Source organism: Camelus ferus, chromosome 18 (genome assembly GCF_009834535.1).
Source record: "Camelus ferus isolate YT-003-E chromosome 18, BCGSAC_Cfer_1.0, whole genome shotgun sequence".
NCBI lineage: Eukaryota > Metazoa > Chordata > Mammalia > Artiodactyla > Camelidae > Camelus > Camelus ferus.
In genome coordinates, this window is record NC_045713.1 from 19816825 (window position 1) to 19841622 (window position 24798).

The 24798-nt window shown below is 47.8% G+C and overlaps 1 protein-coding gene across 1 annotated transcript in view; it reads right to left on the bottom strand.

The window, feature by feature from the left end:
• The window catches only part of KIAA0556 (KIAA0556 ortholog), a 173989-nt gene that overhangs the window by 60573 nt on the left and 88618 nt on the right, over positions 1 to 24798 (bottom strand). The window contains 6 exon segments of the mRNA XM_014560871.2: positions 1922 to 1990; positions 1992 to 2025; positions 4013 to 4119; positions 5551 to 5610; positions 6617 to 6789; positions 21842 to 21973. Of these exon segments, the coding sequence (XP_014416357.2) occupies positions 1922 to 1990; positions 1992 to 2025; positions 4013 to 4119; positions 5551 to 5610; positions 6617 to 6789; positions 21842 to 21973 (575 nt within the window).

Sequence of the window (24798 nt, forward strand, 5' to 3'; positions counted from 1 at the left end):
AGGCTTCATTGCCACCCTCCCCACCAAGACCACCTGCTTCTCCTTTGGGGAAGTCTCCCCTTCTCCTTTCTCAGCTGTGAAGGGGGCACCCTTTCCCATCCCAAGGGGGAGCCAAACTGGTCCCATGAATCAGCATGTCTTGTCCCCTGGGCCACCTAGAGGGAGTGGCTCAGTGGTGGGCATGTGACCCAATTTCGGATCTACATGTGGAGAAGCTGCTCTTGTCTCCTGGCTGTGGGGTCTGCAGGGATGAGGGCGAGAGGTGGAAGTCACTCAAGCTATTGCAGGATCACAGGGAGAGAGCAGAGCTGGGACTGGGCACTGAGGTGGGGATGGGGCTCAAGGGTGCAGCTGACACTGGAGCCACTGTCAGCTGCTGAATCAAGCCCCACCTGATCCCAGATGTGGCATTCATTACAAAGAAATGTGTCATTCTTATTCTCTTTGTAGCGTAAGTCAGTTTGCCTTGGGTTTTCTGTCTCCTGTATGATAAGGAGACTTGATCAATTCAGGCTCTTTTTAATATGGCCGAGGCTTCACCACACTTAGGACCTTCAGAGCTAAGAAAGCAACTATTCCATACAGGAAGGAACAAAGCTTTGCTTTCCCTAGATTTTTTGTAGATGGCAATCTTTCAACTGATATTTCCTGGTTCCTCCTTGCCTCGTGCCAGGCACTGAGCCACCCACCCTCACAGACTTTTTCTATTCCAGCCTGACAGTGGCCCGTGAGCGGTGGATTATTTACCCAGTTTGACAGCCACACAATCCCAGGACCAGACAGCTTAAGAGGCTTGTCTAAGGTCACACGACCTCTAAATGATGGTGCCAGACTCAAAAGCCAGAACTCCAGTCTGGGCTGGAGCAGGGTGCTTTCTGCTGTCATATGAGCTTCATGTGTGGCTTTGGAAGGACTTCCTGTTAAGTCTCCATTGGCCAATCACAAGATGGGTGACCATGGTACCAGAGAGTTATAAGAAAGGCTTGGGTAAAGGGAGGGGTGAGAGGATGTGCTGGACGCACACACTTTTGGCAAAAGGGAGAGAAGCATCACCGGTTATCCTGCCACCTGGATGCCCCCTGTCCTTTCACCATTTACGTCTCAGCTCCACCAACATGCTCACACAGCCACATCTTCGCCCAGTCGCTGCCATCTGATCCAACTGCATGAAGATTAACATCACCTTTTGCAGATAACTTTACACCCTTAACATTTTCCATCTGCATAATCTCCATAATGAAAATTTCCATCCTTTTACCCGACTGCATCGTGCTGATATATCATACCCTCCTGATTAACTCCACTATTGCGAGACATTTATGTTATTTCTGGTTTTTTCCCTCTCACTTTTTCCTACTTTCAATAATTCTGCCACACACATTTTTGTGCACCTAGATTTTTATTTCTGCTGAGCGATTTCTTTAGGGTAAGGAAGTGGGGTTGTTGAGCTGGAGGACAAGTATTTCGAAGGCTCTTCCTAAAACCAGCCTTTCTGCTTTTCAAAAGCTGTCCTTCCACTCATTTATATTGCTGCCAGCAGGGTAAGACTGCCAGTTTTACTATAACGTTGCCAGGATTGGAGGTTATCATCAAAAATAATTTGTTAACTCAGATTTCAAACGGGATGTTAAGGTTGCTCTAATTTGTATTTCTTGCTTGTCAGTGACGTTGGCTATTTTTCTATAGGCTCACATGCTATTTATATTTCCGCTGGTGTGGACAGGCTTCTGTCTGCTGAAACTTCGTGCTCCATGACATGAATGTGTGCTGGGGAGGAGGCGGGTGGAGGCTTGGGCAGAAAGATGCTAAGTTTACTGCCATTAGTTGAGTTCTAACGGAAATGGTTGTACCGAGGGGCCCTTCTCAGCTTGCAGGAGAGACACCAGTGCCTTTGGAAATGCCCCAAAGTCAGGGTTCTCACCTCTGGGTCCTGTGCTTGCTCCTCAGTGGGTGAAACAACCTGGCTGAGACGGGCAGAGTCGCTTTCGACTGGCCTGGAGGACTTTCAGAAGCTTCTGCTGTTGTCTGAAATGTGATTTTGTTTTAGCAAACAGATCGTAACAAATGATACACAACCGGAACACTCCCATCAAGGGGACCGCGATTACTTTTCTGTTTCAGAGAGAAGAAACAATTTGAGAAGAAAGTACTTCTATCCCTGAAACACTCCGAAGGCGCACCCGCACCTGGGCTGGTTTTCTCCCTTTATAAATAACTGTACAGTGAGCGAGGAAAGAAGGGCAAGCAAGATAAACTGCTTGGGGCCAGCTGCCAGCTGATCTCCTTAACCTCCAGCTGACTGATAACTGGTGAGAGTCTAGTGCAGGGGTCCACACACACAGTCCAGCCAGCAGGTCAAATGCAGCCCGTAGCCTGTTTCTGAGTGGCCTGCAAGCTGAGAATGCTTTTTACACTGTTAAAGGGTTGTTCAGACAAACAGACAAAAAGTGAAAATACTTTAGTATTTGCTCTCTGATCCTTTACTGAAAAAGTTTGTGAACTCCTCGACTGGAGACTTGCTTTGCACCTCTTGTTTCTGAGGACACAGGCAGCCCAAACCCAGCAGAGGGTTGTCTGCAAACGCACCCCACTTGGGCTGTTTAAGGCTGAGTACCCCCAAGACCCTGAAACACAAAGAATCCTGATGATGAAGAAAGAAGCATCTGGTGATGTGTGTGCTGCTTATAAATAGGACCGTATCTGATGTAAAGTGTCCTCACGGCCCAGACCTTTCACCCACAGAGGGAACCTCAAGTTCTTATTTATGGCCACAATGGTACATAGCATGGTTTCCAATCTGGGCTCTGCAGACTCCTGGAGGGATGGCTAGCAGTGCCTTCAGCCTATTCAGAGTTTTTCTACAAATTATAAAAAGCAAACTCCCTCTGGGTGGACACAGACCTGGGCAGTACACAGCCTGGCCTGGAAACTCCTCCTTCGTGCAGAGAAAAAGCCCCCACCCCTTTTGGGGCCGATGCAGTCTCAGGGCAGGGCCTCGGCTTAGAGATCGCTGTGCAGGCTGGACTTCAGCTGCTCTTGCCCCTCAACCAGGCACAGGCACTGCACAGAATGCCATGCGCCCAGCTCCACACGGTGGCCCGGGGAGAGTGGCTGTGTATGAATGCAAGCTTGAAACTATCAGCTCGGCCTGGTGCATCTTTCTAGCTTATTGAAATTTAGTTGATTTACAGCGTTGTGTTAGTTTCTGGTGTACAGCATAGTGATTCAGTTCTACATATATAGATATTCTTGTCTGTATTCTTTTTCATTATAGGTTATAACAAGATATTGAATACAGTTCCCTGTGCTACAAGTAGGACCTTGTTTATCTATTTTGTATCTGCTAATCCCAAACTCCTAATTTATCCCTACCTGCCTTTTTCCTTTGGTAACCATAAGTTTGTTTTCTGAGTCTCTTTCTGTTTTGTAAATAAGTTCCTTTGTATCATTTTTTTTAGATTCCACATACACGTGGTATCATATGATATTTACCTTTCTCTGATTTACTTCACGTAGTATGATAATCTCTAGTTCCATTTATCTGAAGATCTTTTGCCTGATGACCAGAAGAAAGGCTTTATTATTATTATTATTTTAAGGAAAGCCTTTATTTTGATAATAAACTTGACAGTGCCAATCACTGATGCTACGTGTTAACGGAACAGAATGCTGCATTTGGAAATTTTGAGTAGAGAAAAGAAGGTTCAAAGGACACTCCTTTGGGTCACTGTCTGCCACGTGGGCTGCTTCAGTGGAAACCTTTGAGGAGACTGAAGCTGTACACAGGCTGAACTGAACTGAACAAGCAAAGAGACGTTTGTCTGAAAGAAATCAAGTCCATTTTAGGCTCTCAGGCTGGAGGGAGAGGGAGAGGGGATGCAGTCTAACGGAGTAGTTTTAAATGCTCCAGAATAACACAGGAAGTGCAAAGAAAAACCCCAGTTAATAAGATCCTCATGGCTGCACGACTACGGGTTGCTTGTTTTTGTTTTGAAGCTGTCTTGATAAGTACCTGCTGCCCAAAAGGCCAATTCTGTCGATGGCTTCACTGACGGCTCTGGCGCCCCCTGCTGCCTGGGACAGCTCCTGCGTGCTCATTGCTGCAGAGATGGGAGGCAGCTAAGGGAGGATGGAAACACTAATTAAACAGATGTCCGGGGGACACTCCTGGCCCAAGTCACAGCAGCGCTATGGTCAAAGGTACACTTCGCAGGCCATCGGTCCCGTTGTGGGAAACTGGGAACAGGAGTGAGAGTGACAGTGTCTGTCTGGGCTGATGAGTTCTAGAATCCTGTCCCAAGGATGGGATCTCAGTTTCCTACGATCTGGGGGGTCCCAGGAAACAGTCTGCTTCAACGAGCTATTGAAAAAATCTTCTCTCATCAAAGCCTTTCCCCATCTCCAGTGAACCTCTGTTCTGTTTGCTACAAAGGAGCGGGCTCCGTTGAGAATTCCAGAAACATTAGACTCTTTTATTTTTAATCCTCCAAGACTTTCCCCCTTCTTTTTCATTGATCACCTAAACGAGAAATGTGCTCTATTCTCTCTCTGCAAATAATTTCAGTCATTGGAAGCTCTGTGAGTCAGGGGTCAGGTCATATAGGAATCCTGGACCACAGAGTGGGCAGTGTGGCAAACTTGTCAGAGATACTGGCTGGTGACAGTTTAAGATGACCAGGAATTAGCAGAAAAAGTAGGAGGAATAAGAAAAGCAGACCACTGCAGTGCTCTGGGATGCTGCGCGGCCCCCCATTCTATCCCATGGGCGTTCTCTCCAGTTTCCCACTCTCTACCCCGTCCGCCTCAACTTTCTCCTCCATGTGTCTCCTGGTGCAGGCCAGGCTCATTCCCATTTCAACACTTTCCCCCTGTTCCCCCTGTTCCTTCCACCTGGAATGCTGTTCCCTGTTGCCGCCTTGCTCCTTTTTAAATAGAAGGGTTCCGTTCAAATGGGATGCCCTCTGAGGGGCCTCCTTGGACCACCCTGTGGGGAGTAGCCACCATCCACCTCCCCATCACTCTCTCGCCCATTAGCACCTTTTATTGCCATCTCCCTCTAAAGCCACTTAGTTGATGCACAGCTTTCCCTGTATGTTGTCTGCGAGCTCCCTGGGGCCAGGGGTAACCTGGTCTGACTTGGCCCCTCTGTATTCTGAGCACACAACACAGACTTGTGTGCAGTCTAACAAAGACAGTCCCGGGGGTTTAATTAAGTCACGTCCATATTTTACGGGGCTGTCTTTGCTGAGAGAGGCCTAATTGACCTAGGTAGATAGAGATATAAATTTATGTATTTAGGATACTAAGATCTGTTTTTGTGTAATCTTGTAGATAAGAGATAGAACTGTAATGCGGAATTGGAGTTGGCAGGCCTGGGTGAGTTCTGGCTTCCACCCCTACCCTTGGGTGACCTGCTCCAGCCTGGGTCTCCTGCTCTGTGAGGTGGGCAGAATGACAGTGTGCTCAGGGGGCACGGGGAGGACCTGCTAGGACCGTGTGGGGAAGCCCTCTGGAGACAGCCGGGGGCTGTCCTCTCAAGCCTCCACTGACCTCAGGGGTCTCCTCCTTCAGCAGGCTGGCCCAAGATTTTGCTAGTGGTCCTTCTGTGTCCTGGAATGATAGAATCACATGATCTGAGGTCAGAATAAAGCCACTCATTGCACACTCTTCACTGACGGAGGTGCATACCGTCTGGAAGTCATAGACACAAAGGTCAGGGGCAAAGAGCAGAGCTCCAGGGAAACACCCAACAGAAGACCCTAAAGAAGAGCCCACAACTGAGCCTGGGGGTGACCGGGGGTGCGGATGGGGTCCTAGGCTTGCAGGCAGACAGACTTCAGCCACTTCCAAAGACATGCCGTGGGAAAGCCGCCTTGATTCTCTGGGTACCATCAGCCACATCTAGAAAGCGGGGTGATGAAACCAGCCCTGCCTGTTTCAGGGCTACTGTGAGCACCAAGTGGGACAAGTGCAGGGAAATGGGTTTCAACAGGTGAGCCGGGAACGTGCTCCTGAGAAAGTACGTGGACACTGACAGATGTCCAAGGTCTCCAGCTCCCCAAGGGCCCCCACTCTGCCCACCATCCATCCACCTGTTTGTTGCTCAAAGCTGAGGGCAGTGGGCACCAACTCAGACACCTGCAGGGCCAGAGGGGTTTCCTGAGCAGGGGAAGCGAGGCCGGGGCAGGACATTAGGGAGTGGTGGGGACTGTGGAGGCTGGAAGGGCTCATGCTCTGGGAAGTTCTTTCCAAAGGAGCCAGTGCTGGCTGTTTGTGCTGTTCTTTCTCTGATCTACCAGCCTGCAACTCAAGTCTAAGGTATTCAGGGTTTGCGGGGAAATCAGCAAGGATTGGAGGCATATTAGCATCCAACTTAGACTCAGGGAACAAAAGATGGAAAGGAGTGGGGGAAATGGGAACTCTGATAGGTCAGTGAGCAGCTGTGCATCGAGCAGGGAACGAGCTGCTTGGTCTGAGGTCAGGGAGGCTTCCACGTCTCTCTCTCTCTCTCCTCTCTCTCCTCAACCCGTACTCTTTGCAAGCACCACTTAGATACCGCCTGGTTCCCGAGCAGCCCGAGTCCTCCTCCAACCTTTCCCTCTGCCCGAGAACGCACCTGCCGTGGGCTGGTGGGGGCCTCGGTCTTTCTGCTGAAGATTGCCCTCTGCAGGGCCTCGTTCTCCACCTGGATGGCTCTGAGCACAGCTGAGGCATCTTCCTCTCGGTCCTCAGCCTCGTGCACAGGTTTTCGGGTTGCTGACAGGGGTCTGTCTCGGCGGCTTCCAGGTCCTGGGGGCAGAAAACAGGAGGTGCTCCTGTAGACTGCATTCTTGGAGCTCAGCTCAAAATCTATTAGACTCAAATTGGGAAACATTCTGTAAAACAACTGGCCTGTACTCTCCAAAAACGTCAAGGTCAAGAAAGACACAGAGAGCCCAGAGAATTGCTCAGATTAAAGATGGGGCAGACATGGCTCCTGAACAACAATGGCGATTCTGGACCGGATATGGGCTGGGAAAACAACACTGTAAAGAACATTATTGTAGCAAGTGGAGAAATCTGAATAGAGTCTACAGCTTGGATAACAGCACTGTATTAATGTCAAACATCCTGAATTTCATACATAAGTGCACTGTGTTAATGTACAATGAATGTCCTCGTTCTTTTAAAAATTATTTTTGGGGGGCTTAATTAGGTTTTTTTATTTTAATGGAGGTGCAGGAGATTGAACCCAGTACCTTGTACATGCTAAGTGTGTGCTTTAGAGTTCAGGGTAAAGTGGGATGACGTCTACAACTTAATCTCAAATGACTTAGAAATACACACACAGAGCAAATATAAAGCAGTTGGGACAAAATGTTAACAACTGGTGAGCCTGGGTGAAGGGCATACGGGAGTATCATTTGTGCTATCCTTGCAACTTGCCTTTAAGTCTGAAATTGAAATAAAAAGGTAAAAAATTAGCCCTAGAACGAAGTACCTAAAGGGAATAATACCGAATATTGTGGAGAAGGATGCTTTTTGCTTTATTTTGTTGTGATTTTGCATGGGTAATGAGAATCACCAAGAAATTACTCAATTTCTGAAAAAAGAAAAAAAAAAAGCATCGCAGAGCTGTAGTTGATTCTGGAAGTTCTAATGAATGGAAAATTGATTTTATAAAGTAGAAAGTGACATGAAAAAGTACCCAGTAAGGCTCATTGAATACAAATAAGTTATGGGATGCCCACCCAATGGAATACTATGCAGCTATAAAAGAAAAAGCAGTCTAAAATATCTACAGATAAACACAATGACTTGAACTTGCTTCATAATCACTGGGGAGTGGGTGGGGTTGCAGATGAAATCGGTCATCAACTGACAACTGCCAAAGCCAAGTAATAAATGTAGGGGCGACAATAACACTCTCTGAATTACTTATGTTTGGATTCTTTCTCTGTTAAAAACAAAAACAAAAACAAAAACAAAAACTCCATTTAAAAATAGAACTGCCCAAAATGGCTCTATTGGGATGTGTAAAGAGGCTTCTACCTACTAAATTTCATCCCTTCAGCAAACATTTAGTGAGTGCCGCTCCGCCAGGCGCTGTTCTCAGCACTGGGGACATAGTAGTGAGCAGACAAATCAAGAGTCCCAACCTTGTGGCAACAGCCAGAGAAATACAACGTAGTATAGGGTGTTAGATGGCATAAACTAATATGGAAAAACAAGAAAAGCAGAGCTGAGTAACAGAGATGGGGAAAGCGGGGCGGCGGGGAAGTATGGTCCAGGCACCAGCACAAGGTGAGAGGCCTGTGGTGTGCTCCAGGAGCCACAAGGGGCCTTGGGCTGGGGCTGATGGGGGTTAGGCTAAGAAGAGGTCTGAGAGGGGGTGGGGAGGGCCATGCAGGGCCTTGGAGGACACTGTAATGCCATTACTCTGAGTGAAATAGGGAGCCACTGAAGGCTTTAGAGCAGGGGACGACTTGAGGCTTAGGTGCTGAGTGGAGAAGGGAATGAAGGGAGGTGAGGGGGGAAGCAGAGAGGCCAATCAGGGGCTCCTGCAGTTACCGAGGTGAGAGGTGTGGGGCAGGGGAGGAGGGAGATGGGTTGTGGTCAGATTCCACATGTATGTTGCAGACAGAGCCAACAGGATTTCCCGACAGAGTAGATGTGGCTGGTATGGAAAGAGAGGGGTCCAGGGTGACTCCAGGGTTTTGGCCTGAGGAAGCAGATGACAGGGGTGCTTTCAGTTGAGCTGGGAGGGCTGTTAGGAGCAGGTTTGGAAGTGAAGAACGGAGGCAGCTCGGATCCAAGAGATGTGAATTTGGCATCAGGGTGGAGCTGTCAAGTTGGCACATATACAAACAAGTGGGGCGTTTGGGAGGGAGGTCTGGACTGGAGGTGTGAATTCGACATAGGCAACTGGATTGCATCCTTTAACAATAGTGTCAAAGATTGACAATAACATTGGCCTATAACAAACTAGCTGTGAATTGACAGGTATGCCCTCTTGAGGGTAATACATATATCTGGTCTGGTGCAAAGGCTTGTTGAAAACCAACAACCTCCTGTCCTCATGACCTCAGTGAACAGTCACTGTTGATTGTTAGATATTCAGTTGGAGCCCTTTACCCTCCTGCTACGTTCTGTTAGAACTGGCATCAGGCAGGTGGTGGATAGCTCAGTGGTAGAGCGCATGCTTAGCACACACGAGGTCCTTGGTTCAATCCCCAGTAACTCCAATTAAAAAAAAAATTTAAAAAGAAAATAAAAACAAAGAATCGGCATCTGAATGAGAGTTCAAATAGCAACACCAAGAATGCCTTTGGAAAGAGAGGGAGGGAAACACAGGGCAGCTCAACTGGCTGGCGTCCAGTATAGCCAGGCACTGGGTTGATGGGGGCTGTGGGTTTTTATGGAAAAGCTAAGCTAAAATGAGGGGACTCCAATTTCTGCCAGACATCCAGGAGAGGGGCTTTGAATGTGAATGGCCAGAGCCCGGGACAGGCACTCTGAGTGCCTGAGACTAAATGTAGGGGGCGGAGCCCCTGCCCAGCTCTAGCCAATGCCTGTCAGAGAGGGTTATGCTCCCAGTGCTGCCAATTTTTGTGTTCAGAGAAAAGCTAGAACCTGAAATTTATATGAAATCACCCTGAATTTTATTTGTTCATAAAGTATTCCAGTTTTTAAGAAATGCGGAGGCCAACAGAACCCAAGGGCTGGTCTAATACAGGCCACAGCAAGCCTAAGCTGTTCCCCCAGGAAAGTCAAGGGCACCCAGAGGAACCCTTGTGTGCCTTCGGATGGCTGCCCAGCCTGGGCGATCACAGCAGTGGGTCATTCCCTGACTGTGATGGACTCTTGCCGCTGCTCCAGCGCTGCTCCTGGAGACAGGAGAGTAAGGCCCTGCCGGCAACGTGCCCCGGGGGGTTTCTGTTCTCCCCAGTCAAGGCTGCTTTAACTCTCCTTGTTTTTTCCTTTTCTCATCAGCTAAGAGGCCTGGCTCTGCAAGTGAGAAGGTGAGAGTTGAAAGAGCTGGTTTCACAAGCTGATGGAGGTGGGGATCCTCATTGTTATGGCAACACAGTGGGTCAAGGGGTGGTGAGGCCACTGAAATCTTCCTCACTCAGGTCCCTGCAGCAGCTGGGCGGACAGGAAAAGGGCATGGATGGAAAGAGGAGGTCTTGAGCTCCCCTGGAGCTGGAACTGAGGAATCCCGAAGTACCAGCACAGCTTCACCCCAAGGGTAGCTGAAACACAGGGGCTCCTGCCAGGCAACGGTGTTAATTACCCAGGCTCGTGACTGCGACTCTCACTGCGCTATGATGTGAGATGCTGGTCTGGGTGTGGGGGTACAGAGGTGGCTGGAACAGGCACACTGTGTCCTCACAGACCTCACAGTCCAGGGCAGAGACAGGCGCGGATCAGTCAGGTGCACACAGGACAGGACTGTGGCGGGTGACAGGGACTAGGGAGAAAAACCAAGCAGGGTACAGTCTGGAGATGACAGGAGATGAAGGACACTATTTCAGATGCTCGGTTAGGGAAGGTGACATCTGAGTGGAGACCTGAAGGCGGTGAGCCTTGTGAAAACCCATATGGGGAGGCTGTTCCAGGCCAAGGGAGCAGCAGGTGCCAAGGCCCTGAGGTAGGTGGAGCTTGGCACAGTGAGGAAGGGCAGGGGGCCTGGACTCGGGGAGCGAGGTGAAGCTTGGCAGGGCAGCAAGGGCCGAGATGTCTCTTCTCGGTTCTCAAGGGGCCTCGAGGCCACGTAAGACCTATAGGCCTCAGGCGGCTTCAGGAGGCCACGCCCACCTCGTTTACTTAGGGTTCCCAGGACTGCAATCTTTGTCAAATGAATGGATGGAAAATGATTTCAATCCTGAATCTTGTCAGTCTTGGTAGCTGTGCATATCATTAAAATACATTATTTCCTCCACCATCTGTCATAAAGCAGAACTGAGAAATTCAATGCCCTTTCAGATCCTAGAGCAGACCCTATAAATAAAGGGACTAAGATCTAGTGTAAAGCTAAACACACGCGCTAGCACTCTGACACTGGGGGTACAAACCCCAGCACTGGTGCAAGGCTCGGGCAGCCGCAGAACACGCAGAACCTAAGATTCATATGCTCCTTCTGCATTTCCTGCATAGAGCGCTTACAAAGTCAAAAAAGAGCTGCTGCGTGGTGACCCCTGCCTTTTTACTGCCACCATGTGGGCGAGAGACCTTTCCTCTCACACCTCAGTGGGCTGGGGCTGGGACGGAACAGCGCACCCAAGAAACTCTCTGTCCTTGGCTGCTACAACCCTACGCTCATCTCTTTTTGGAAAAGGACAACCAGGAAGCATTTTCTTCCATTGGGGGCCAGTTCTGCCTGCACAGACCCTTCTGCCCCAAGCATCTTTTATTGGGGAGGGAATAGTCACAAATCAACATGATCACAGGGTCCTGCTTGTGCCCTTTGAGTCAGATTATGCTAAAACGTTGCTTTGAAAAATTAAATCAGCCTTTCTCCGAGTGAAGGCCAGCACCGCAGCCCTACTGCCTGAGACGTCCCCACCCATGGTTTCCCAGAAACGCCTGAACATGGTGCCTGTGTCCTCTTGAATCACATCTCTGCCGCCTGGCTGTATTTTCTGTGTGTTTCCTCCACGGCACGCGAGGTTGCCGCCTTTTAACTCTTTTTGAAGTTCTCCAGGCTCGCTTGGGTGAGCCGTTTCTGCACCAGCCTGAGCACCACGTGAGGGTGGATTTACTCTTATCACAGATCTGGAGAACTGTGGATTTATTCACACAATGAATCGGTGCCACCAGTAAAAGCCAAATGGTACATTTTAATGTATCCCAAACTGTTCTTTTCTGGTGGAAAACCACCCCTCTTCTGTTAACTTCACTTTCTCTTTGTTTCACCAGACCTTGGCTTTCTTACAGAAAAACGAAAGAGCACATCAATTCAGGAAATTTACCATGAATACAGCACATGTCGCAAAGAAGATATGATGACACGGGGCTGTCGGTTGGCTCACCAGCCAGGCGGCTGGCTTGTCCCACCTGCCAGCTGTGACTCGAGAAGCTCAAATTCAAAGCCTTAGCAAAACGACCCCTTCCCACGTGCCAGGGGCCTCTGAGGTCACCCGGGAATCCACTGAAATGGCAAACATTAAATCTGAGACTCACAAGGGTCTAGCTTAGAGAACACAGGCCAGCAACATGCAGGCTCAAGCCAGCCTGCAGACTGTGTTGTGTGACTTTTACTATTTTTTTTTAAATTGGAGACAGATGCCAAGCTTTAAATTAAAACAAAACAAAACAAAAACAAACCCCCAGAAATCCACCTGAAAATTGGGATTCCCAGCGTTTCTCAAAAAATCATAGGATCTGGCAGCCCTCTGCTGGCATTCCCAGGAAGCAATCATGAGCTGGGGAGCAGCGCCCCCTGCAGACGGGGCATAAGCCCTCCAGTTTCCACAGTGCCCGCCCCGCTCCTGGTCATCACTGTCAGCCTGGAAACTGCATGATCTTGTGCGGCGAAAAGTCCAGGGAAATAGCTGACTTAGCCCTCTCTTGTCTTGAGCTGCCCTTACTTGCATCTAAAATCCACCCAGGAGGTGGGAAGGGGGCTGCACATGGGGCCAGCAGCCAACACCTGAGTGAGTCCTCCTATGCCTTCATACACTTCAACCTGGCTCAGCCTCATCAGGCTACATGCTTCCCACGGTGTAGGAGACCGTGACAAATGTCCACAGATCCCTCCCGCTTGCAAGGTGTCATGTCGCACTGTGACGCCGCAGCATCAACCATCAAGAGGTAGACGGAGTCTATTTCTCTGGCGGGGCTTGGCCTAATGACTTTCTTTGGCCAAAAGATCCTTAGCGGTCATGACCAAGCAGAGCCTTAAGAAAGCACTTACACGCTGAGGCGTGTCCTCTCTTGCTGCCTGGAGACCACCAGGCGGTGGACAATGAGACCACGTGGAACAGAGATGAGTTGTCCCAGCCAAGGTCCTCAGGACAACAGGCCCGCCAGACACTGAGTGAGGCCGTGTGAGACCACCCACCCAGGCACCCTTGAGCTCACTGTGGAACCAGCCAGTCCACCCACAGCAATAATAAAAGCATTGTTGCTTTAAGCCACCACAGCATGGGGTGGATTATTAGGCAGCAAGAGATAGCTGATACACTTGGCTTGTCAAGGCCTGTGCTCTTCTCATCTCTACAGCTTGTCTGGGGGCCTCTCCATGGCCAGGTGCTGTCTGTAATCCTTAACACTCAGTCTGCTGCTGCTGCCTCTTCCTGAGCCCAGGAATGCACATGATTTTTAATGATTTTCAAAGAAGGGAGTCAGCCCCCTTCTCCCCATCCCTGACTAAATGACTTCTACTCTTTTCTCTTGCATATTACAGTCCTTTGCTTCACACTCAGCCTCTGAGGAATTCGTAGCAAAATTTTTATATGAAATGAGTAGTGGCTGCTTTTGCCTTCCCAGCGACCTTGACCGTCATGGCATCCAGGTTTTCCTTCAGGGATCCACCTCTTCTCCACGCTTCACAGTCCACATGGTTTGGATGGATCTGGCTCTGACCCCACTCCTGGCCCTCCCTGGGCCCAGGAGCACAGGTGCCTCTCCCTGACTGCAGAGGCTGGAGATCGGTTGAGGGGAGACCTGGTGCTTGGACTCTGCCAGAACTATTAGGAGAGAAGCAGATTCTTTCCCCTGGGCTTGTTAAGTCGGTATAAGGGAGCTTGGGGCCACCAGAGACCATCTCTGGGTCATGTGTGAGACTACAGATGTGGTTCTCAAAGTGTGGTCCCTGGAGCAGTAACAGCAGTATCACCTGGGAACTTATTAGGAATTAAAACATTTAGGCTCTACCCTGAAGCAGTGAATTAGAAACTGCAGCTGGGGGGCCAACAATGTTTGAATTTTCTTTGCAAATAACTCAGATGCATGTTCAAGTTTGAGACCCGCTGGACTAGAGGAAAGTAGAGTTAAATGACGAAGAAACAGCTTGCTTGTGATTGCATCATCTGAGCACCTGGGTCCCACCATGCCTGAAGCCAAATCTATAGTCCTTGACTTTTCAGGTCTGTGAGCAATACGTTTTCCTTTGTTGCTTCAGCCAATTTGGATTTCTGTCACTTGCTATTAATAATGAACACTGACTAATATGTTATGAAACTGGACTTCGGCAGAATGGTCTTTCTGCTGCAGGTTTTCTTGACAGAAATGCTAAGTGTAGGGCTGTCACGGTCCTCTAAATCACTCATGCTGAGGGGTGTTACTTTATTTCCATGGTTGGCAGCTTGTCTAGGAAAAGCCGTTCAGATATATCACTTCCCTAGAGCACTCTGACAACTTGGACAGTAAACTTTCTGCATTAAAGACTAATGTTCTTTCATCCTCAACAAGACAACAGGCCTCTGGAAGTTTCCTGGAAGGCTTATTGATAGAGACCAAAGTAATCCAGGACATAAGGCCCTTTCATTAGCACCAGGGAAAATTATAGTGCCAGAGAGGAATTACCCTCTCGTGGAGTTGCATCATATGTCCATTTAATTGACACAAAGTCAATTTTATGACCTTGGGCAAAGATAAAAGCGCAAGGAGAGATGTAACTCTTTTAAGAGTGCAGGCAATAGGTTACACATCTGGTAATGGCAGACAAGCTAATCCAGACCAATCCTTCCTTGGAGTACAGCTAGAAAACTTGGACCAAATAGTGTGGTAAAAATCTGTTTGAAAAAAGAAATCTGTTTGAAGGCATGGAAAGTGAACAGGGCTGTGAAGGGTTATAGGCAGGAGAAGAGAAACCCAGAGAGGTGAACCCAGCACCTGGGAAGTGTTTCCCCTCAAAGTGCTGCTGATTCTAAGAGCTCCTGGAAGGCTGAGAAACTGAACAGGGCTGTTGACAGACTCGGGGTTACAGTCTGAGAGTCAGGGTGACCCAGAAGCAGCCAGGAGTGAAGGGCACAGAAAGGTTAACAATTTAGGCAAATCTAAATTACTCTTGACTATTCTAATAATAATAATATAATAATAATAATGTCTAATGAGGTTTATGATCTACAGAGAATTAAAATGCATGACAATAATAGCATTTAAATTGGGAAGGGAGTAAATGGAGTTACAGAGTTGTAAGTTCTCCACTGAATGAGAAACGGTAAACTTGCTAATTTAAAGTAGACTCAAATAAGTCAAGAATGCATGCATGTTGCAATCTCTGGTAATGACTAAAAGAATAATAAAAGAATGTATAACTAACAAGCTAATAGAGAAGAAAAAAGAGGAATAATACAAAGCAATCAGTTCAGAATAGGGCAAGAAAGAAGAAAAAGAGGCACATAAAACAGGCGGAACAAATAAAAAGCAAACAATAAGATGGCAGATTTAAACTCAAATATATCAGCAATTACATTAAATGTAAATGGACTAAATGTGCCCATTAAAACACATAGATTGTTAGAGGATAAAAATAAAAACCAATTACACGCTGTTTACAAGAGACAAACCTCAATGCAAGGATGCAGACAGTTTGAAAATTAAAGGATGAAAAAAGATACACCACATAAACACTAACCAAAAAAAGCAGGTTGACTTTAAGGCAAAAGCATTATTTTAGAGCAAAGAAGAGACACATGGTGATAAAATGTTCAATTTATCAGGAAGATATAAAAAGACTGATTTTCTATGTCCCCCCAAAAGACATTCCCCCCTTAGTAAAGCATCTAAGGAGTCCAGATTCGTCTGGGAAGAGGGTGAGCTGGTTTGATTCTTCTGTCCTCTTAGGAAGTCTCAGGGTCCTGTGTCTCTGGCCGTATGAACATTCTAGTGACCTCAGCATCATGCCAGTGCTTAAAACACATCTACCCTACAACCCACACCCTAAAGAAAGCCATCTGCTTCATTCGGAGCTGGGCCAAGAAGCTGTGATTGTTTCTGCCCTGGGGGAGCAATGACTCTCTTGGGCTTAAGGAAAGATGATACGTCTACAGGGGGTTTTCTAGCTAGAACCACACAGGCTACATTTGATCATCATTTTGAGGGATTTCCAAGGGTAACTTTAGCCACTTGCACTTTTTTTGACCTATAGCACCTCATCCCCGTATGACATGTGGCTCCAGTGTAATCCCACTTCAGTGTGAGGGTGATGACAATGCCATGGTTTTCAACTTTCTTCAAATTTGGCTTGTGTAGGAACCACGTATATTTAACAGATAAAGGCTGAGCTCCAAACCTGTTCAAAATGAGGACTCCACCACTTCAAACAGTGTCTTCTTTAAGGGGACCGATGGGACAAACTAAGAACCAAGTGCCAGGACAGCTGGTAATCTGATTTTTATCGGATGGACCCAGTGACACGCGTTGTTTATATGAATGTATGCTTCTTTGCTGTGGTGGCTGGGAAGCTCAGAGTCACAAGTGGTACCCCCTCCGGCATTCATTTGTTCACCCCCGGCACCATCTTATTGTTCCCACTCTTTTCTCTTCCCCCTCATTTCCTCACATATTTGTTCAAGTCTTCTTGTACCACATGATTTGTTAGAACATGTCAGAACTTCTTGGAGAAAGGCAGATTATAAGTTAGTGAATTAAGCTCTTCTCCAAATGCTGTACATGAAGGTGTGTGTGACGGTTTGACTTGGAGTCCTAATGCCCTGGTACCTGTGAATGTGATTTTATTTGGAAATAGGGTATGTGCAGATGATCGAGTTAAGATGAGCTCATTAGGGTGGGCCTCCATCCAATATGACCACTGTCCTTATAAATAGGGAGAACTTGGGCACAGAGACAGATATGCGCACAGGAAAGCACCATGGGAAGGTTGGAGGCACGTTGCCACAAGACAAGGGACTACCAGAAGCTAGGAGAGAAGCCTGGAGCAGGTTCAACACTACTGCCTTCAGAAGGAACATGGCCCTGCTGACACCTTAATCTTGGACTCTCCAGCCTCCCGAAATGTGAGACAATAACTTCCTATTGTTTAAGCCAATCAGATCGTGGCACTTGTTACAGCAGCCCCCAGAAAACGAATACAGGATTCCAAACAATTTTAGTTGCTACATGATTTAACTTTTAAAATATTAACAGTCATATATTTGTATTAAAGAACATTAGAAAAAAACAGAACAAGTGACTGAAACCTGTAGTTTTTAGGTATGTCACTGCTTGGGACTAGGCTGATGTGGGTTTGTCGCAAGCAAATAGCAGTTTAGTTGACACGTGAGGGGACATGCAGTGGAGTGATTAAGAACAGATACCCTGTGGCCAGGTTTTTGAACACTTGGCTTTACTGCTTACTGGCTGTATGACCTTGGACAGATTCCTTAACCTCTCTGTGCCTTGGTTTCCTCTTTACAATGGTGTTGATAATAGCAGTACCTACTACACAGGGTTGCCTGGATGATTAAAGGCAAGATTACAAGTGTGGTACAAAACACAGCATGGGAACTCATTCAGGGCTTGGTTAGTGCCGGCTCTTCATTTTATTACCCAGATACGGAAATATCTAGCCACTGTGGCTGGTACATGAAAGAGGCAGGTCCCAATGAGCCCAGAAGGGCAACTTGGAAGGATGTTTGACCATCACGCTGCTCCTGCTGTACCAGAGGCTCTGGAAGGTTCCTGCACAGTGGCACACTACTGTGTTTCATTTCTTTTAACAACTTGTTTTGGAAGAATTGTCTGAAAAGACATTTTTAATTTGTCACATAGGGGCGAAAACCAGCAGTGCAGACTGGATTGGGCCCCACACAGGCCTTTTTCTAGGCTCTGGCTGTTGCCCAAAAGCCTCCAGGAATCAGTTTGGTCCTAACTCTGCCCACTGGATTCTGACTTTTCGTGGCAGTGGGATGGGGACAGTTCCCCTGACTGCAGGCTCTGTTTGGCTGCAGTGCCGGGGTCATTCTCTGATGAGGCAGGACGTAAGTCAGAGGCCTCAGCCCTCCTGCAGGGGACTTAGCACTGTGTGGCTTGTCCAGATACAGATCCTGGCTCTGGGATCTCTGTTGCTCTCCCCTCACTCCCTAGGCTCCAGCCTTCTTCCTAATTCTTGAGCCAACTGAGAAGCTCTTTCTTACCTCAGGGACTTTGCACAGGCTTTCTCCTCTACTGAGAGTTAGTCCTTGACATTCAGGTCTCAGCTCGTCTCCCTTCCTCGGAAAGTCCTCCTCTAACCACTCTGCCCTGCCACCACTGAGTTGTCACCACCCCATCTTCATGCTTGTTATCTGTCTCTGCCCATGAAAATAAACACCATGAGAGCAGGAACAATGGTTCAGCTGGGGCCTGGACTGGGGCAGGCACATAGTAGGTGCTTAATACACAGGGCACCTCCCCAGGATGCTCACTGCTGGCCCCCTGATGGCTGCCTCGATTTCCTGACTGAGGGCTCCACGTACTGGACAGAAAAACCAACAGCCCTAACACTGTCTGAGTCACAATCAAGCTTGTCAGGACCTATACCCAGGTGCCTACAAAGCCACCTCTGTGGCCGGCCAGCCCCAGAGAAGCAACCTGGCAGAGCACAGGCCTGAGAGCCTGGGAGTGAACCCTGGCTTTGCTGTCCTGTCTGTTACTTTCAGCAAGTAACTTCCATGTTCTCAGCCTCGGTTTCCTCATCTGTGAAATGGGAGATGGGGGTAACAGCATCCATAAGGGAATTCCTCGAGTGTGCTGCCTGGCACCCACTCTCTCTGCCTCTGATGATAGCACCAGTGTCTCCCAGTGCCAGGCAATGGGGAGCAGCTCCAAGGCTTTGCTGGCAGTTGTGGGACCAGTTCCAGCTGATCCTGACCAAGAATTCGCTCTGAGCTGGGTGCTCCTCTAAGCAGCCTATCCATCCAGCCCTTTAATCCTTACAGAGACCCCTGGAGGTGAATATTATTCCTTTCCCTATTGGGCAGATGGGAGGATAGGCTCAGAGAGGTTAAGCAACCTGCCTAAGGTCACGGAGCTAGAGGGTGGAAGGGCAGAATTTGTACCAGGCAGTCAGGCGGTAGTCCACCATGCTTCCTGCCAGAGTTGCTAGGCAGGTGGGCTGGCAGCCCAGAGCTGCTGGTGGCTGTCTCAGCAGCCCTAAGAGCTTATCTGAGAATGAAGGGCACAAAGGAGAAAGTGGAGCCAAGAGGTGGAGAGAGGCAGACTGCTGATAGACTTTAATCACCGGGATCCGGCTGTGCCCAAAGATCACACCACTTTCGGACTTTCAGTTACACTCTCCCTTCAATCCACTCTCTTTATCACTTGCTGTCTAAAATGCCTTGTCTTGTAAACAACTAACAAAATTCGTCAAATTGTACATCTGAAATATGTGTAGTTTACTGTACAGGAACCAAACCACAATAAAGGTGTTAGAAAAATTAAAAAAATAAAAAAATAAAATGCCTTGTGTTGTATTAGTACAGTCTTTTCTCCCTGTTGGGTTTGGGGTTGATAAGGGTTAATCAGAGAATGCCTGCGCGCTACCCTGCCCACAGTCCCCAGCCAGACCTCCACCTGCAGCTCTGTGTCAGGGCTCCACTGGTACCCAGAACCAGAGTGCTAGACGGTCAACACCCCAGGAACAGTCGGCAACCCGTGACCGCAGAGGGTGGGTCCCTCATTCACCCTGGGGCAGGAAGCAGTGGTCAAATGCCAGGGTTCTGCTCAGCACTGCCCCCTGAGCTCTCCAGCCAGGTAACTCACCACTTGCCCAGTGAACTTGCTTGGTGATAAAGCCAGTTTTAGCACCTTCCTTTCCTGTCCCCTCCCAGGGACCACCTCCCAACTAAATTACTTGTTCTTGCATCCTTATTTCAGAGTCAGGTTCTAAGGAATCCAAACCAAGACAATATTTACATAGCAGGGAGCAAATGCACAGGAAGTGGAAGCGGTTGTTGTCACTTCCTCCTCCTCCTCCCATCTGCCCTGAGCTGCTGGGAAGAGAGCTGTAAGCCTCAGGCCTCACGCTTGGAGTTCGTTGGTCCAGGTCTGAGAACAGTGACTGTTTGGAGGAGGCGTTGGTTCCCACCACCAGGTCCCCTGGCCTGGCCCTGTGGGAAACAGTCCCTGCAGCTTGTCCATCAACATGGGTGGAACATCATGGTCAGCAAGGTCAGGACCCCTGACCTCTTGTGTAAGAAGGCTGGCTGGCTGGGGCTGGATTTTACCCCGGGGAACCTCAGGGTTTCAAATTCTTGGGATGCCAGAATACCTTGAGCTCTTTGAGGTCCTTTGGGTCACAGTAATCAGAAGCAAGCTGCCCCCAGAGGGTCACTGCAGCCACTGGTTTGGATCCAAGGCATCAGGCTGAGACAATTCATCTGCTGCCTCCATGTGTGCAGTCTGCTGGTTAAGGACACAGTAGTGGAGTTGCTCCACCAGTGTTTGAGGCCTAGATCTGCTGCTTTCCAGCTGTGTGAGTCACTTGCTCTGTGCCTCAGTGCCTCATCTGAGAAGTGGCACAAGCCAGACCCCATCTCAAAGGCTGATGATAAGGATTATAATTTACTTGCATATATAAATTACATATATAATTTACTTATATATAGATAAGTAAATTTCATATAGAATTAGCATGTATGTAAACTATGTAATACACATAAGTAAATTATAATAAAAGCTTACAATGGTGGCTGGCTCATGGTAAGTACTCAATCAATGGACCCTCTCATTTCATTAGCAGAGTGGCAAACTCGACCTTTCACCATTAACTCTTGTAACTTTAATTTGTTAATTAAAACTTTTTTTAAATCTTTTAATTGAAATATAGTCGATTTACAATGTTGTGTTAGTTTCTGGTGGTGTTAGTTTCATAGTGATTCAGTATTCCTTTTCATATTCTTTTTCATTATAGGTTATACAAGATATTGAATATAGTTCCCTGTGCTATACAGTAGGACCTTGTTGTTTATCTATTTTATATATAGTAGTTAGTATCTGCAAATCCTGAATTCCTGATTTATCCCTCCACTCCCCCCAACTTTGGTAACCGTAAGTTTGTTTTCTATGTCTGTGGGTTTGTCTCTGTTCTGTAAATAAGTTCATTTGTGTCAGTTTTTTTAGATTCCATATATAAGTGATATCATATGATTGTACCTTTAGAATTTAGTACCACTTGCATGTATTATTACCCATATAAAGTAAGCAAGTTAATTTAAAAGTTGAAACAAAAATAAAATAAATTTTCAATTATTACCACATCTTGTTATAGAAATAGGAAGTCCTGTGATTTTATGTATCCACTTGACTGGGCCATGGGGAGCCCAGATACTTGGTCAAACATTATTCTAGGTGTTTCCGAGAAAGTGTTTTTGGATGAGAGTAACTTTTTAATTGATAGAAGAAATCAGATTTACCCTCCATAGTATAGGTGGGCCCCACTTAATCAGTTGAAGGCCTGCATGAAACAGAAAGACTGATCCTCCCCCGGGTAAGAGAGAATCCTCCAGCGGACTAACTCCGGACTTCACCTGCAACATTGGCCCTTCGAATTGGAACACTGACTTTCCCTCAGTCCCTAACCTGCTGACTTATCCTGCAGATTGGACTTGCCAGTTTCCATAAATGCATGAGCCAATTCGTGATAATAAATATATTCTCTCTCTATATATATGTGTGTGTGTATATACACACACACACACACATATACATGCACACATCCTATTAATAATGCACTTTCTATACATATATATGTATATAGACATACACACATCCTATTGGTTCTGTTTCTCTGGAGACCTTTAATAATACATTTGCCAAAGGTCAGCTCAGGTCCTGGGGAGGAGGGTAACGACGCAAGGACTCTTCCATCACGGCACCCCACTGAGAGTCATCCCAGCCCAGCCCTAGCCCCGCTCAGGGGCCCCAGAACTCTTACTTGAGTATGCCCTCTCCTGGTCTGGGAACACGGTTGGGGGCTGGGGATTCAGATTTGGCTCAGGTTTGCTGGGAATGAAGACCTCAGCATTGTCCTTCCGCTTAGCAGACAAATTCCTTTCCTTTTTCTTACCTGTTAAAAAAGAAACCCAGCTGTTTATATGTGAAACACTGAGTGCAAGCAGAGCTAGCACACTCTGCTCCAGCAACTGTTAATTTGTGCGTCCACTTCTGCATTCAATAAATATTTACTGAGCCCCTGCTCTGTGCCAGGCCCCATGCTAGTTTGGGATTAGAGGTGTAAATAATGCTGACAACAAAACAAGTTTGCTGAGAGCCATGATGAGCCAAGCACCATATTTTGGTAAATAAATGAATTATTCTAGGACACACACAGGTTCTCAAATTTGAACATTTCTGAAGAGGGACAAGTCTTATCATCGATAGGGTGTTGGACTTCATTGGCAGCATGGTACATAAAATAACGGTGCAACAAAGGATATTCTGGAGTTGGAAAAGCATAGTAGAACATATTTGCTGCCCTTGAGGGACTCAGCCTAGCCAAGGATAAGGAATGGTTGAATGGATATGAGAGCGGGGCTGGGACAGAAGGTTTCTGGTAACAGGATCAGAAGGAGGATGCAGTTTGGAGGATGGGGCTGACAGGGGTGCAGCCAACAGTGAAGAAAGCCCTTCCAGATGACTGGGATGTTGCTGAAGTGTATCGCAGACAAAGGGAACAGTGTGTGTGTAGGCTTGAGAGATGCAATGTATGTGGCAGGTGAGTGGCTGCGGTCTGGATGGCGGTAAGTTAAGCCAGACAGTGAAGGGACCCCAGGCCAGGATTTATAGTCAATGTTTCCCAAAGAAGGGTGCCTGGACCACTGGTGGGACAGGAGATGATCCCAGGTGCTACAGGGGCAGATGCGTTTTAAGCAACTGTCTATCTTAATGTGTACAGAAAAAAAAAAGCAACTAGCATATCAAACCTTAGTTTCACGAATATTACTGCTTGGAACAATCTGAGAATTAGGAATGAAAAGAAAGAAGGAGGAAGGAAGGAAGGGGAAGGAGGGAGGTGGCACTGGGGTAGGTCCTGGGCACACACCATCTCATGTATTTCCCCAGCCAGCCTCGTGGGTGGAGGGTAGGCAGAATACTGGACCTCAAAAACGGCCACATTCTAATTCCCAGAACCTGTGACTGTGTTAGGCTACAAGGCCAAGGGGAATTAACTGTGCTAATCAGCTGACCTTAAACTAGGAAAATGATCTTGGACCCAATGTAATCATGAGGGTCCTTAAAAGTGGAAGAGGAACAGTTTGAGTTCGGGATGATGAAAACCTTTTGGACATAGACAGTGGTGATGGTTATCCAGCAGTGTGAGTGTACTTAATGACACTAGATTGTCTCTTAAAAATGGTGAAAACGGTAAATTCTATGTTATGTTTATTTTACCACAATAAAATACAAACACACACACAGGGAAAAGAGGAAGGTCAAAGGGTGGTGGGACTACAGAAGAAAGGCACAGAGAGATGCAATGTTGCTGGCTTTGAAGATGGAGGAAGGGGGCCAGGACCCAAGGAATGCAGCAGCCTCTAGCAGGTGGAAAAGGCCAGGAAGCAGATTTTCCCCCAAAGCCTCCGTAAGGAACACAGCCTTGCTGACAGAGTGATTTTAGCCCAGTGAGGCTCACGTCAAACTTCTGACCCATGACCCAGCCCTCCCCTTTCCACTGGAAAAATAACTCCTGTCTTTCTCTGTGCCACTAACTCATTGCCCCTTACTCACAAGAAGGACAAAGGTGGGGGTAGGAGGCCATCAGGGCTCATCTCAGCCCCTCCTCCTTTCCTCTTCCAGGGGAAGCTGACCTCAGGTCACACGGCCTCCCTTCCACCATGCCGAGGCCATCAGCGGTCCAGCTCTGCCTGCTTCTAGGGGACAGGTTCTGTCTACTGCAGAGGGGCAGTACTGACCAGCCACCAATCCAGCTCTACCCAGTGGGAAAGGTGATCATTTGCTCACTTTCTCTCAGAGTCCCACAGCCACCTCTCGTTGTTTCACAGCTTCGAAGGGGAAACAGAGAGGAGTGGGATGACTCATAGGCTCCTCAAAGCCCAGCGATCGCTTTGTAACTTCATCTGGTTCATTTATTCAATTGAATGATTAAGAACTCAGGATCTGGGCTCAGACTGCTTGGAGATTCAATCCCATTCTGCCCCCTTCTAGCTGTGTGACCTTAGGCAGGTTCTTTGACCTCTCTGTGCTTCAGATTCCCCATCTGTAAAACAAGTACAATGACTAGGACTTCCCTTGGGGGTGTGGTGAGGATTAAATGAGGGACTTACCTGTAAAGCCCAGGGAATAGAGCTTGACACAGGTTACTAGGAACTCAATCAGTGATGACAACTGTTATTTTTTATGGGTTTATGTGCTTATTGTCTGTTTTCCCTGCTACGATTAAGTGATGGAGGAGAACGATTGGGCCCATCTTGTCCCACAGTGCCTGGGGCCGGATCCGTGCCCAGTGAGTGAATGAAGGAACAGCCCAGAACCAAGCACACCTTTTCCGGTTAGGGCTGCCTGTTCCTGAATAAATGCTCAGGATTAGTTCAGAACTTCAGTCCCATGCTGGGGTCTGGGAAGACCTTATAACAGGCCCCTCGGCCTCCCGCCTGCTCCTCTTGGCGGGAGCCTGTGTCCTGCTGTGGCTAAGAAGCCAGCCCGAGGCTGCGGATGAAAGCGGCAGCTGAGAGTGGCGGTAGGAAGTGGGCATGCCGCCCCCAACGGCTCACAGACTGGGCAGCCCCCGCCCACCCGTAGCAGACATCACTGCGATCAATGCAAGGCCTGCCAAACAATCTAATCATTAAAAACTGTAAAATGGCAAGAGAGAGGAGTTCTCCCTTTTCACTTTATGCCCTGGGATCTCTCAAACTGTGCCTGGGGCCCGGT